Source organism: Hyposmocoma kahamanoa, unplaced genomic scaffold, assembly GCF_003589595.1.
Source record: "Hyposmocoma kahamanoa isolate Upper Pololo Valley unplaced genomic scaffold, ASM358959v1 99992, whole genome shotgun sequence".
Classification (NCBI taxonomy): Eukaryota; Metazoa; Arthropoda; class Insecta; order Lepidoptera; family Cosmopterigidae; genus Hyposmocoma; species Hyposmocoma kahamanoa.
The window spans coordinates 1-11149 of NW_020656117.1; the positions used below are offsets into that span (position 1 = coordinate 1).

The window sequence follows — 11149 nt, forward strand, 5'->3', positions numbered from 1 at the left end:
TCTATCGCAAAGGCATTAATAACCTTCCCATTAGATGGCAGCAATGTGTAGATAATAATGGCAACTATTTTGATTAAATAAATTTGTTAAAAATTTAAAAAATAAACAATTTAGATTTTCAGTACAAATCGGCAATTTCATACTTTAACCCCTATTATAAAAAGTAATTCAATTACATATGAAAGGTTTAAAGAAAAAGATAGACAGAGGTATGCGAAGAAAAAGCTGAAAGAAAGATTTTGAAATTCCATGAATTACCTCGTGTATGAAAAGTAATGAAAGTATTAATCGTGCAAGTTCGAAAAAATTGATTGCTTTTGTAACTACGGATTGCGTTCTAAAATTTTTTTAAAAAGAGGTACGGAAATACTTTGTGTGATTGAAAAAATATTGACCAGCCAAACTGAAAACTGATTTTAATTAATAGTTATTAGGCGAAATTTGTTTGTGTTGTTCTGGTCATTTTATAAATAAATTTTAGTTTTTAAAGCATGATTTAATAGTTAGTCACATTAGTAAATGTTTATGTACATTATTGACTGTTTTTATTGCCTTTTTCATATTTTATACAAAAATTGTGCCTTTTGTAGAATTATTCTGATTTCGGGGGTAGCTGGATTCGGTGAAATAAATACGTCATTAACTGTTAAGAATCTAGTTGCCCAATTAACAGAGTCTTCTTCTTTTTCCTTTCCACTCAATGTTTTTCCTGAAATTAAGAAAAAACAATTCGACCACCGAAGTCACAGCTTAGAAACTTAGCCCTTCTAGGAGAAATGCCCTTAACTTAATCGATAACAAAATGTGAATACCAATAATCAAGTAATCCCTGACAAAAACAGTGGTTGAGAGCATTTCCCTCAACGTCTCCCTTTTGATCATACTCCAACATACACATAGTGTCAAAGCACAAAGAAATATACACAATTATAATTCATATTTAGCATAGCGAGTACCGTGTCACGTCTTGGAATCTCAGTGCGTTGAATTATCACAGATATGAACCCACCTTAACCGAGCGGCACTGGATCATTTGACTTAACCTACGAGTGTCATACTCAATTTTGACAAACACTATGTTGACTCGGCAGAACTTCGACTACACATTAATTCGACGGAACACTACTTCGACAAAACACTAATCCGACGTCGCGTACGATCCCACTTTAGGTTATGCCATTGCGATTGAAAATAAATTGATATTATTAAATTTATTCATATTTACCTGCAAGTGAGTCATTAAATTCTATAGCACATATCACCGCACGAGTCGCTTTTTCGTTAAAATATACACGTTTCAGGTCAGAGCTCGTATTGTAAGCCTTGATATTTAATAAGCTTTTCAGTATTTCGTTCTTGATCAATGTGGCCAGAAAGTCTTGTACAGTCGCATTTATAGGCAATGTAATATTATCTGGCAGTGTGATATTCCACTTTAGGTCAATACCAGAAACATTGCTGGGTAATATAATTGTGTTGTTTACTATGGTCAAGTTGGGCAAATTTATTTGATTAGACATCGCTCTTTTTATTACATCATGATTCGCGTCAAATAATTTTGACATTGCACCCTTTACCACTTCTTCTAATACTGGACTCCGAGGTGAATACGCAATTGACAATTCACTAAGGTTCATATTATATCTGAAAATCGTGAATAATGAGTTTAAATCTTGTTCCAGTTATTTATTACGGTACATTAAAATGCACCACCATTCAGCCCTTCTTAGATTAAAAAAAATATAGGGCGAAATAATCCATAAGAAGTATAGATATACAGTCAACCGTGACCATGGGACCTGTAAAGCGCCCAAAACGTCGGTTTGTTTGAAAAAACAAATATAGGTACGCAATTTAAATCCGGAAAAATAGTTTCATTTCCTAAGTATAGACATATTTTTGAAATTAAATTAGATAGGTACTAACAATGGTTAGTCACAGTACCTATGTAAAATAGGTAATCACACCAAAACGTACATATACTTGAAAAAGGTACAAGTACCAAAGGAGTTGGTCTGCTTCGTAGGTAAAGGACTTAGAATGTAAGGCTCAATTTACAGAGTAGAAGCGAAAGCGTTTGTAACGAAAGTAAATGTAATGAATTTTAATGTCAATTACGTGACGTACTAACTAGATACGAAACAAAACACCGATCGCGCGTATTCCGGAATTCCCGCAGCGATGTTCGGCGGCATCTCGCGAATAAGCGGCTAGTGGCGCAATGAGGCCTTAAGCGTCTAAGAAACAGGTGTAGAGCTATTGCTTTGCTTAATATTTCATGTAAGCCATAAAATTTTAACGCAAGTAACTCATTTCCTTTTCCTGTTCTTTTTCTTTTTCGCTACTTATTCTTCCTCAGCTTCATAAATAAACGCAATAAAACAATATCGAAATTCACTATTCATTTCACGTAAAAGATCTATAGACAAAGCAATTAAACATTTACTAGCCTCAAGGCGCAGTCTAACAGCAGAATTCTCGCAAATTCGGGCGCATTCGCAACGTAACGAGGCGAAATTGACTCTTCCGTTAATTTTTTCCGCGTCAATGTCAATTGAGCCTAAATTGGAGTGTTAAGTTATTTTTCTTTTTTTTACGATAGCAAGTGACGTGATGAGTGCGCCTGATGGTAAGCGACACGCATGTCCGTAACAGTTGCAGTGCCATTCAGTGCTTTAAATCACGACGATCTGAGAGGCACTGCGCCCGTCACCCTGAGACATTAGTTGACAAGTCCGCGTTTCAGTCTGATTCTCTATTCAAGATGTTCCAACATCTGAGTGAGAAGTCTGATGAAGCTCATCATAGGTACCCTGCGGCGCAGCTAGTTATTCTAAGGAATGAAAGAATGGTTGTGCCCATGTGCCTTAATTATGCTGGGAGAGAGACGCGAAAACTTGCGTTGACGCTAAACCTTTCCAAGCTTGTCAGTAGCGCCACCAGGATTCCAGATGTTATGGTTCATACGACTAATTGCTCTCTCTATTATCTTTTGAAACCTCTCCCCGCCCGATCAGATGGCGGTATGAGACGGGTGTGGCGAAACAGGTCAGGAGATTGGGACGTAATGCGACATTTCTTTGCTTCATATCCCTGACAGGCTTGCTTTAGTTCAAGGAACTCGTCGAGCTATGCTGATGCTGTAGTCGAAGTCTTGCGTTTAGGTATACAGTATTACATACCATACTCTGATTTACCCAATAGACCCGGAGCTCGTCCATGTTTTAGGGCTGATTGTAGTTGTACTGAAGTACATCAACAGCGTATGTTGGACTACGCAAAGCTTCGAATGCTCTGTAGCTGAAGAATTTAATAAGACAGCCAAGACGTAAACGAGTGTTATTTAGAGCCACGTTCGGCCATGTGCGCCGTATAGGGGCTATGTTTGCCTCTTTTCCAGCAGGTAGCGAGTCCTATTGATCCCTGGCGGAAGCTGTCACAAACTTTAGTAGTCCTTCTTTACCATCTCTGCTGAGACCGGACGGCTCGCTGGCCCATACTGCGGAAGAGAAGGGTAATCTTCTTGCCTCACTCTTTGCTGAGAATACATGTCTGCGTCATGCTAAAAAGGAGTACCAACTCAGAAATCTGCGGAGTCTAAACGTGAACAAAGCTAGCGACCCAAATGCAATTCCAGCAATAGTACCTGAGTTGTCTCCTGTTCGCAGGTCGTAGAAGCGTGACAAACGTGCAACCTGTGCCAAAAAAGGGAACAATGCTGACCTGTCAACTATAGACCCGTCTCAAGCACTTTCATATTCAGCAAGACTATGAAACGTGTTTTTAATAACCATCTCCGTTTTTAACAACAAATTCCTCAGTGATCGCCAGTATGGATTCCGACGAGGGTTATCTTCTTGTGTATGCGTTTCACATATGGTGCGAGGCTATAGAAGAGGAAGGCGAAGGACTTCCAACGTCTTTGAACATTTCTTTCTAAAACCTTTGACAATATTTGGCATGCAAACCTTAAGCAAGCTTCACTCTTATGGGCTTCCCAATGACCTTTGCAATTGGATCTCGGATTTTTTGAGTGAGCGTTTGATTCATTCGATTAGATCTTACTACACTACATTGGACAATAGAGTTTCGGAGTGCGTCAGGGTTACGTACTATCCGCAACTCTCTTCCTGGCGCACATCAACGATATGTTAATTAGAGGTACCGTCAGGTACACTGATTATAGCACAGTTGTAGATAGGTACTTAATCAATGCAAGGGTCAGTGGAAAAGAAATCCAGTTTTGTCGAGAGTCTATGATAAGTCGTTTGGATTTGACACTTCGGCTGTCTCTGATTAGGGTGGTACCAAACTTATAAAATGGAACGCTCTAAAACGCAGAAGTGTCTATTCTCCACAAAACGGAGTCCTTTTGACCTGACTCTGACTATTTGTGATATATCCACGCTGATAGCCGACCATCGCCAGCTACTTGAAATGAACCTGTTGTCCAGTCTGAACTTCGGCAGATGCATAGAATTCATGGCCAAAAATGCAACCAGGAAGCTTGACATCCTTTCCAAGGTGAGGTGTAACGTGTTACTCCACACCGGGACAGTTGCTTCAAAAAAGTTGTACCAAGCACACGACCGCTCGTGTATAGAGTACTATTGCCACCTGTGGGATAGTTCTGCCGAATACCAACTAGCCGCCTTGGATTCAGTTGAAAACCCTGCCAAGAGCATAGGTGACTCGGATGTGTTAATAATTTTTTACTATACTGCTCGCGCACCTCCTTCGCATACCTCGCTCACCCCTCGCTATCCCAAAAGTTACCCGTCTCCGTCTCGAGGACGCTGTCGCTGTCCTGTAGTTAGGGTATCCAAGTTCCTAGCATTTAATTAACATTTATTAATTATTATCAAATAGGATAACAAAAAATTCTTACTGTGGTGCACCTAACTTATTCTTTCGATAAAAAAACATAATGACACATTCAACTACGCGATTTGTCGTACATTAATTATGTAACATAATTGGTATATTTTATTCTTATTATTGATGACATTAAATTGACAACGATAACTAATTTTGTTTATTAAAAATGATTTGTTATAGTTCAACTGCTTTTGTTTAATTTACCATTTTTTTTCGCTATAGTGAGGTGAAAAGTTATGTGTTTGGCTAGGCAGCAAAGTTGTTTTGCGTCTCGTGTCTTGAAACCCACGGTAGGCTCAGGAATCTTAGGTTCCTTCGCTTGCTCAGATTTCAGTACAAGCACTCGCGTCAAACAACAACTTTGCAGCCTTGCATAACAAATAACTATTGTTACAACCTGGCAATCATTTATCTAATTTAGATCACAATTGTTTCATATATTTAAAATATTTTCTAAAATAATATAATCTATGAACATTTTTGAAATTACTTTCTTTTATTATTTTTTTCTTAAAACGGATGACTTTTTTTATGAAAGCCAGTGACGGGAAGAATAATTCATGCACCTGGAGGTAAGCGACACGCCTGTCCATGGCACTTACTGTGCCACTCCGAACTTTAAATCGCAAAGATTCAGTAATTTTTAAAATATTTAATATCAATAATTATTTAGATTTTTGTGGTTATAACGTCCAGGAAACAAGTCTACAGGCAGGGAATTGCCACTCCATAGCCATTGAAATCTTTGGAATATCCACAACATAGAGGTGGAACCCAAGTCTACGCCTAGTCTCCCGGTGATGGAAAGGGGAAAGCGGAATTAAATCGTGTAATTCCATCGCACACTCTCCATAATATATCCTGTAAAATACCGATAAGCTGGCAACTTTACGGCGGTGTTCAAGGCTCTGCAGCTTCGCCTCCACTAATTCCGAGCCACCTATAAGCTTCCTGGCACGGTTGTCAATTGAATCAAAGATGGCCAGTTGGTATGTAACAGAGCCATCCTAAAGGTGACAACAGTACTCCATGCACGACCGGATTTGTGCTTAGTACAACTGAAGTAACTGTCCCTATCCATCGACCTGAGATGTCCCTATCTACCGACCCGAGAGATAGGGTTTTCCGGAGACACTACGGGCTCGACGGCAAGACCAGGGTACAGCGGGCGTCCGGGCCAAGCCCTCCGTCAGTGATTCGCCTTTACGTCTCTGGCGGACCCAGACTTGGGTAAGGACTCGCTGGGGCTTGTGGTTAGCTGCAGAGACGGACATGTTTATCTGCCCCGGTTTTGCATGTGTCCGGGGCGTCTGTCTCGTGAGCGGCTAGCGCGTCTTATTAGCGGTCTAGTTGCGGGCCTGTATGCGAGGAGACGCGCGGGACACGTAAGTTGCCCTTTAAGTTGGAAGCTATGCTCGGACATTGTCGAAGGACACTGCGACTGACATCTCCGGCACTAGCCCGGAGAGCTAGTAGAGGACTAACTAGATATCCTCCGGTCGCTCCAGCCGCTTAGGTTATTGGGAACTGGGGAGACGTCGTTTTTCGGCGTCGGGAAGTAAGTCTCTCCGTCACCAATGAGGAGATTTGGTAGTGGACTCAGAGTCGACGGTTTAGCGGTAGCAACTGCTAGTTGTGCAATGCGCAACGGGAAGTGAGCATGCCTACAGCTCCGGTACCTATCTGAAAAATAGGGAGGGTACTGTACGTGCACCCGGGGCGGCTCACCCGAGGCACTAGCCTCTCGAAGAACCGTATGAAGTCAAGTGACAGAGGTCTGTGAGAACCCTGTACCCTGGCTGATCTGTGGTCAGAACGTGAACTTGTAAGATTCCTGTGCGCCCACAGGTTATAGTGTTATTCTCGTATGTCGTATGCCCTAAGGGTAGGTAGGGAGGGTCACTATAATCAAAACTAACGTAGAAAGATATGGTGCTTGTCCCGGTGTGAAGTAACGCCTTACCCTGGAAAGGATCCCAAGCTTCCTTGCTGCACGTTTGGCCATGGATTCAATGTATCTGCCGAAATACAAATTGGGTGACAGATCCATTCCAAGTAGTAGTAAGAGACAGTCGGCTATCGGTATGGATAGGTATATCACGAAAAGTCGGAGTCAGCCCAAAGGGAATCCGTTTTGTGGAGAATAGACACGCCTGCGTTTTGGTAACGTTAAATTTGACATCGCCCCAATCGGAGACTGCTTTGAGTGTCAAATCCAAACGTCTAACCATGGACTCTCGACATGACTGGATTTCCTCTCCACTGACCCGTGCATTGGTCAAGTACCTATTTACAACTCTGTTATCATCAGCATACGCAAAGGTACCTGGAATTACCATATCATTGATATGTAGCAGAAAGAGAGTTGCAGACAGTACGGAACCCTGAGGAGTCTATCGCCATATGTTCGGAAGAGTAGCCTTCTAAGACCACTCGAATCGAACGTTCACTCAAGAAATCCGAGATCCAATTGCAAAGGTCAGTGGGAAGCCCATAAGAAGGAAGTTTACTTAAAAGGTATGCCAGACCTTGTCAAAGGCTTTAGAAATACCCAAAGACACTGCAAGTGTTTCACCTTGCTTTTCTATAGCCTCGTTCTATATGTGACAGACATACACAAGAAGATCCCCAATTGATCGCCCTCGTCGGAATCCGTACTGGCGATCACTGAGGAGGTCGTTGTCTTCAAGGTACGACAAGAGACGGTTGTTGAGTACACGTTCCATAGTCTTGCAGAGTATGGAAGTGACTGAGATAGGTCTATAGTTGACAGAGTCAGCTCTGCTTCCCTTTTTCGGCATAGGTTGCACGTTTGCAAGCTTCCACAACCTGCGAACTACACCAGTCTCAAGTGAGAGGCGGTACAGGCGTAGGCGTATGGGAACAGGAGACAACTCAGGCTAGTTTTATTCACTTGTAGATACCGCAGAGTTCTGAGTACCTCTTTTTGGCGTATGCGAATTAGCGCCATAGTGCAGCCAGCCTGAAGTAATAGGTGATTAGATCCAGACGCGAACTCTTTACAAAGAGTGAGGAAGATTTGCCTTGTCATCTGCAGTGCAGGCCAGCGTGCCGTCCGGCCTCAGCAGAGCTGACATAGATAGGCGACAAAAGTTAGTTAGTGACTTTATATTTAAAGATGTTTTGTTTAAAAAAATAATTTGTCAATTTCTGGCGTCGCCATTTTCACTAAGTATACACAATATGGAAGCGTACGCGTGCGTACAATCGGAGCACCTGATCGAACTGAATTTGATTACGTGGAATACGATATAAAACGATAATAAAATATGAAAATACGTTATTTATTTTTTTCCTAAAGTATTTGTATAACGGTTTTTGTAAAAATAAACATCGATATACAAATTCGTATTAGGGTCACGCTCGCGCCGCCGAAACGCCGCCTCCGCCGACACTTTTTTTACGGCGCGCCGCCGCCGCCGGTTGGTCTATTATCGGCGCTCATGTCTAAGTTAGGTACGTATCATTAATTTTTCACCAAAAGTATACGTAAGCGTTAAGATGCGTGGAAAGACCTTTATGTTTGATTTTTTTTTGTCAATTGATTTCTACAAACAATGATACTTACAAAATAGGTAAGGAATAATTTAAGGTGTCAGCCCTATATCTAGGATATTTGGTGACACCCATAATGATGGGTTCGACTTGCCAACGAATGATCAGTATTAATGCCATAGTGAACATGGGAATCAGCAGTTCTGCGATGGTCTGCCCTCGACGTCGCACCTGCTGCAAGCTGTTCTTCCACATAAGCAACTTAAACATCTCCCAGGCCCCAGGTTGCTTTAGTGTTAATGGAGTCAGTTTGCGGCACGGCTGTTCCGGTGTGCATCCTGGATGCTCATATGTAGCACACTAAAAAGATGGAATAACGTAAATTATTATCATAATATAATAAGACCAAGTATCCTACATACATTTTGTTGCCTACATGTTACCTCTCATGTTCAATAGATATCGAAGAACGACAATTTTGAATTTGAGGCACTCTTGTTTAAACAATCACTAATACTACCCATAAACACGTCTACTTGATGTCCTATTTTAATTGTCGAAGGAAAGTTTGAATTCTATAACGAATGGCGCGTGTGGCGACACACGCTATGCAAGTTGCAACGCAAGTGCACTGCGAGATTATGCGATTTTTTTTTTTATAATATCAAGTGGCGGGGACGGACAACTCGTGCGCCTGCTGGTAAGCTACACGTCTGTCCATGACAGTCGCAGTGCCATTCACAACTTTAAAACGCAAAAATCGTATAGGCACTGCCACTGCGCCTGTCTCATCCTGAGACAAAAGTTGACAAGTCCCTTGTGCCTGTAATTTCATCAGCACTCTTACCCTTAAAACCGGAACACAGTAATGCTGACATACTGCTTAGTGGCAGAAATAGGTAACGTGGCAGTATTTGCCCGGACGAACTCTTTGACAATGAGCTCTACTACCACTGTGTGCGTAATGGAAAGTTTACTAAAAGTGTACTTAATGCACCTAGGTGAACTAATTCAGGTGAATTAAGTTAACGCACCCTTAATCGAACACGACGGGCATGCACACACATATAGGAGCCGCGCTGTTCCCTTGTTTGGAGTTACCCTATTTGGTCTTATTCTATTCTATTATCGGTAGTATTATACTCTAATGGAAATACTGCTCAATTCAATAAGGCGTTCATTAGCACAAATCGTATACTTAATAATGCCAAAAATGAAAATGACAAATTTTTAGGAACGAGATATAAAAATTCTACGAACGAAATCATTTCGTAACTTTGTATATATCTAATTATGAGAGTTATAAAATTTCACAAGCCTACATAATTTGTTTAATGTCGATCGTATTATTTTTATAACTTTCAAGTGATAAAATTAGTTTCGACATGTGATCGAATGTGGCTTTAATACCTAAGGCACGAAATAAATGACTTCGGTCGTATGCCTGAGTGAACGAGATTCGTACTTGAGTGAAAAGCGTTATTGCTTTCGAAAGTCATTAATTTACTACAAGCTGTTAATTTGATGGCACACGCCTTCAAATTAGACGCAGGTGGAAGGCAGGAATAAAGGTATAAATGGGACAGGTAAGTACCATTTATACAATAATAATAATAACGCACACACTCACAGCCCAGCACTAGGAAAACCCTGTGTCGCAGATGCCATGGACACATACATAGACAACCAGAAATTACACTCAAACTCACGAGGGAAACAAATGTAGGCCATACAAATATTTCTACCGGCCCGGGAATCGAACCCGGGACCTCTGCGTGGCAGTCCAGGGTGGTAACCATTCAGCCACGGAGGCAGTTGTAGGTAATTATTTATTATCCAATGGTATAACTGGGATAAACTAGTGCCACCTATACCATTACAGGTATAATTTAATGGTATAACTTGGGAAGGTACAATATCTGCAAAAGTGGCACACGCGTGGCGCGATTGTGGCGCGGCCGTGGCCCTGCATCTGCGCTTCTAAATATTGTATGAAAATTATGACGTCCCACTCGCAGCACTTTGCTTGTAGCATCTAATTTGAAGACGTCCTCGTAGGTCGGCGAAACACTAGAATAGTATAGAAGTAGAGTCGCTTCAAAGGAATATAAGGAGTAGACATCTTTATCCAGTCTGTAAGTACTGTACGCCCAGTTAATTAAATTAATGAAATAATAGGTAGTACTTACGCATTCACTCATACTGTTATTATATTACGTTTGCATATTATGTTATATAATGAAAAAACAATTTCCAATTTTCTTGCAAGACGTGTGAGAAAATATTTTGATTTCAAAACAGGTCAAACCGCCGAGGCTGTCGTATTAAATAGATTTAAAAAAGCTAAGTGTTTCTATTGATAAATAATAATGAGGATTTCAAATGTGTAACTTGATTAATAAGAAATATTAATTTAGCGAGTGGTGAACAACAACAATGAAAGAAGATGGCTTATTTTTGTTTGCCCCATTGTCCTATTTTTTATGTACTACTTGGTGTACATATACTTCATATAGTTTTGACAATTTTACTCTTGTAATAAAGGTTGTGCAATTTTCCGTCTGGTCTACATATGATTAGGTCCAACGCGAATTTAAAATAATAAGTTACTGTCAAAAATAGTCAAAATATCGTAGACAGACAAAATATATATTTTAGGTTTTTACCCATTTATTTGGGTAGGTAAAGATTCCACCATACAGCCTTGTCATGTACATTGAAAATGCCAGGTAATTTCGTCTAAAACGTAGAGGGA

The 11149-nt window shown here is 40.7% G+C and overlaps 1 protein-coding gene across 1 annotated transcript; it reads right to left on the reverse strand.

Moving 5' to 3' along the window:
- Positions 1 to 581: 581 nt before the first annotated feature.
- LOC113239607 lies at positions 582 to 10714 on the reverse strand (the record flags this gene model as incomplete). The annotated part of the gene is made up of 4 exons (XM_026476658.1): positions 10584 to 10714; positions 8468 to 8754; positions 1226 to 1644; positions 582 to 709 (listed from the first exon to the last, which is right to left on the reverse strand). Coding segments are annotated over exons 1-4 (846 nt in total), but the record flags the coding sequence as incomplete, so codon positions are not given.
- Positions 10715 to 11149: the final 435 nt, after the last annotated feature.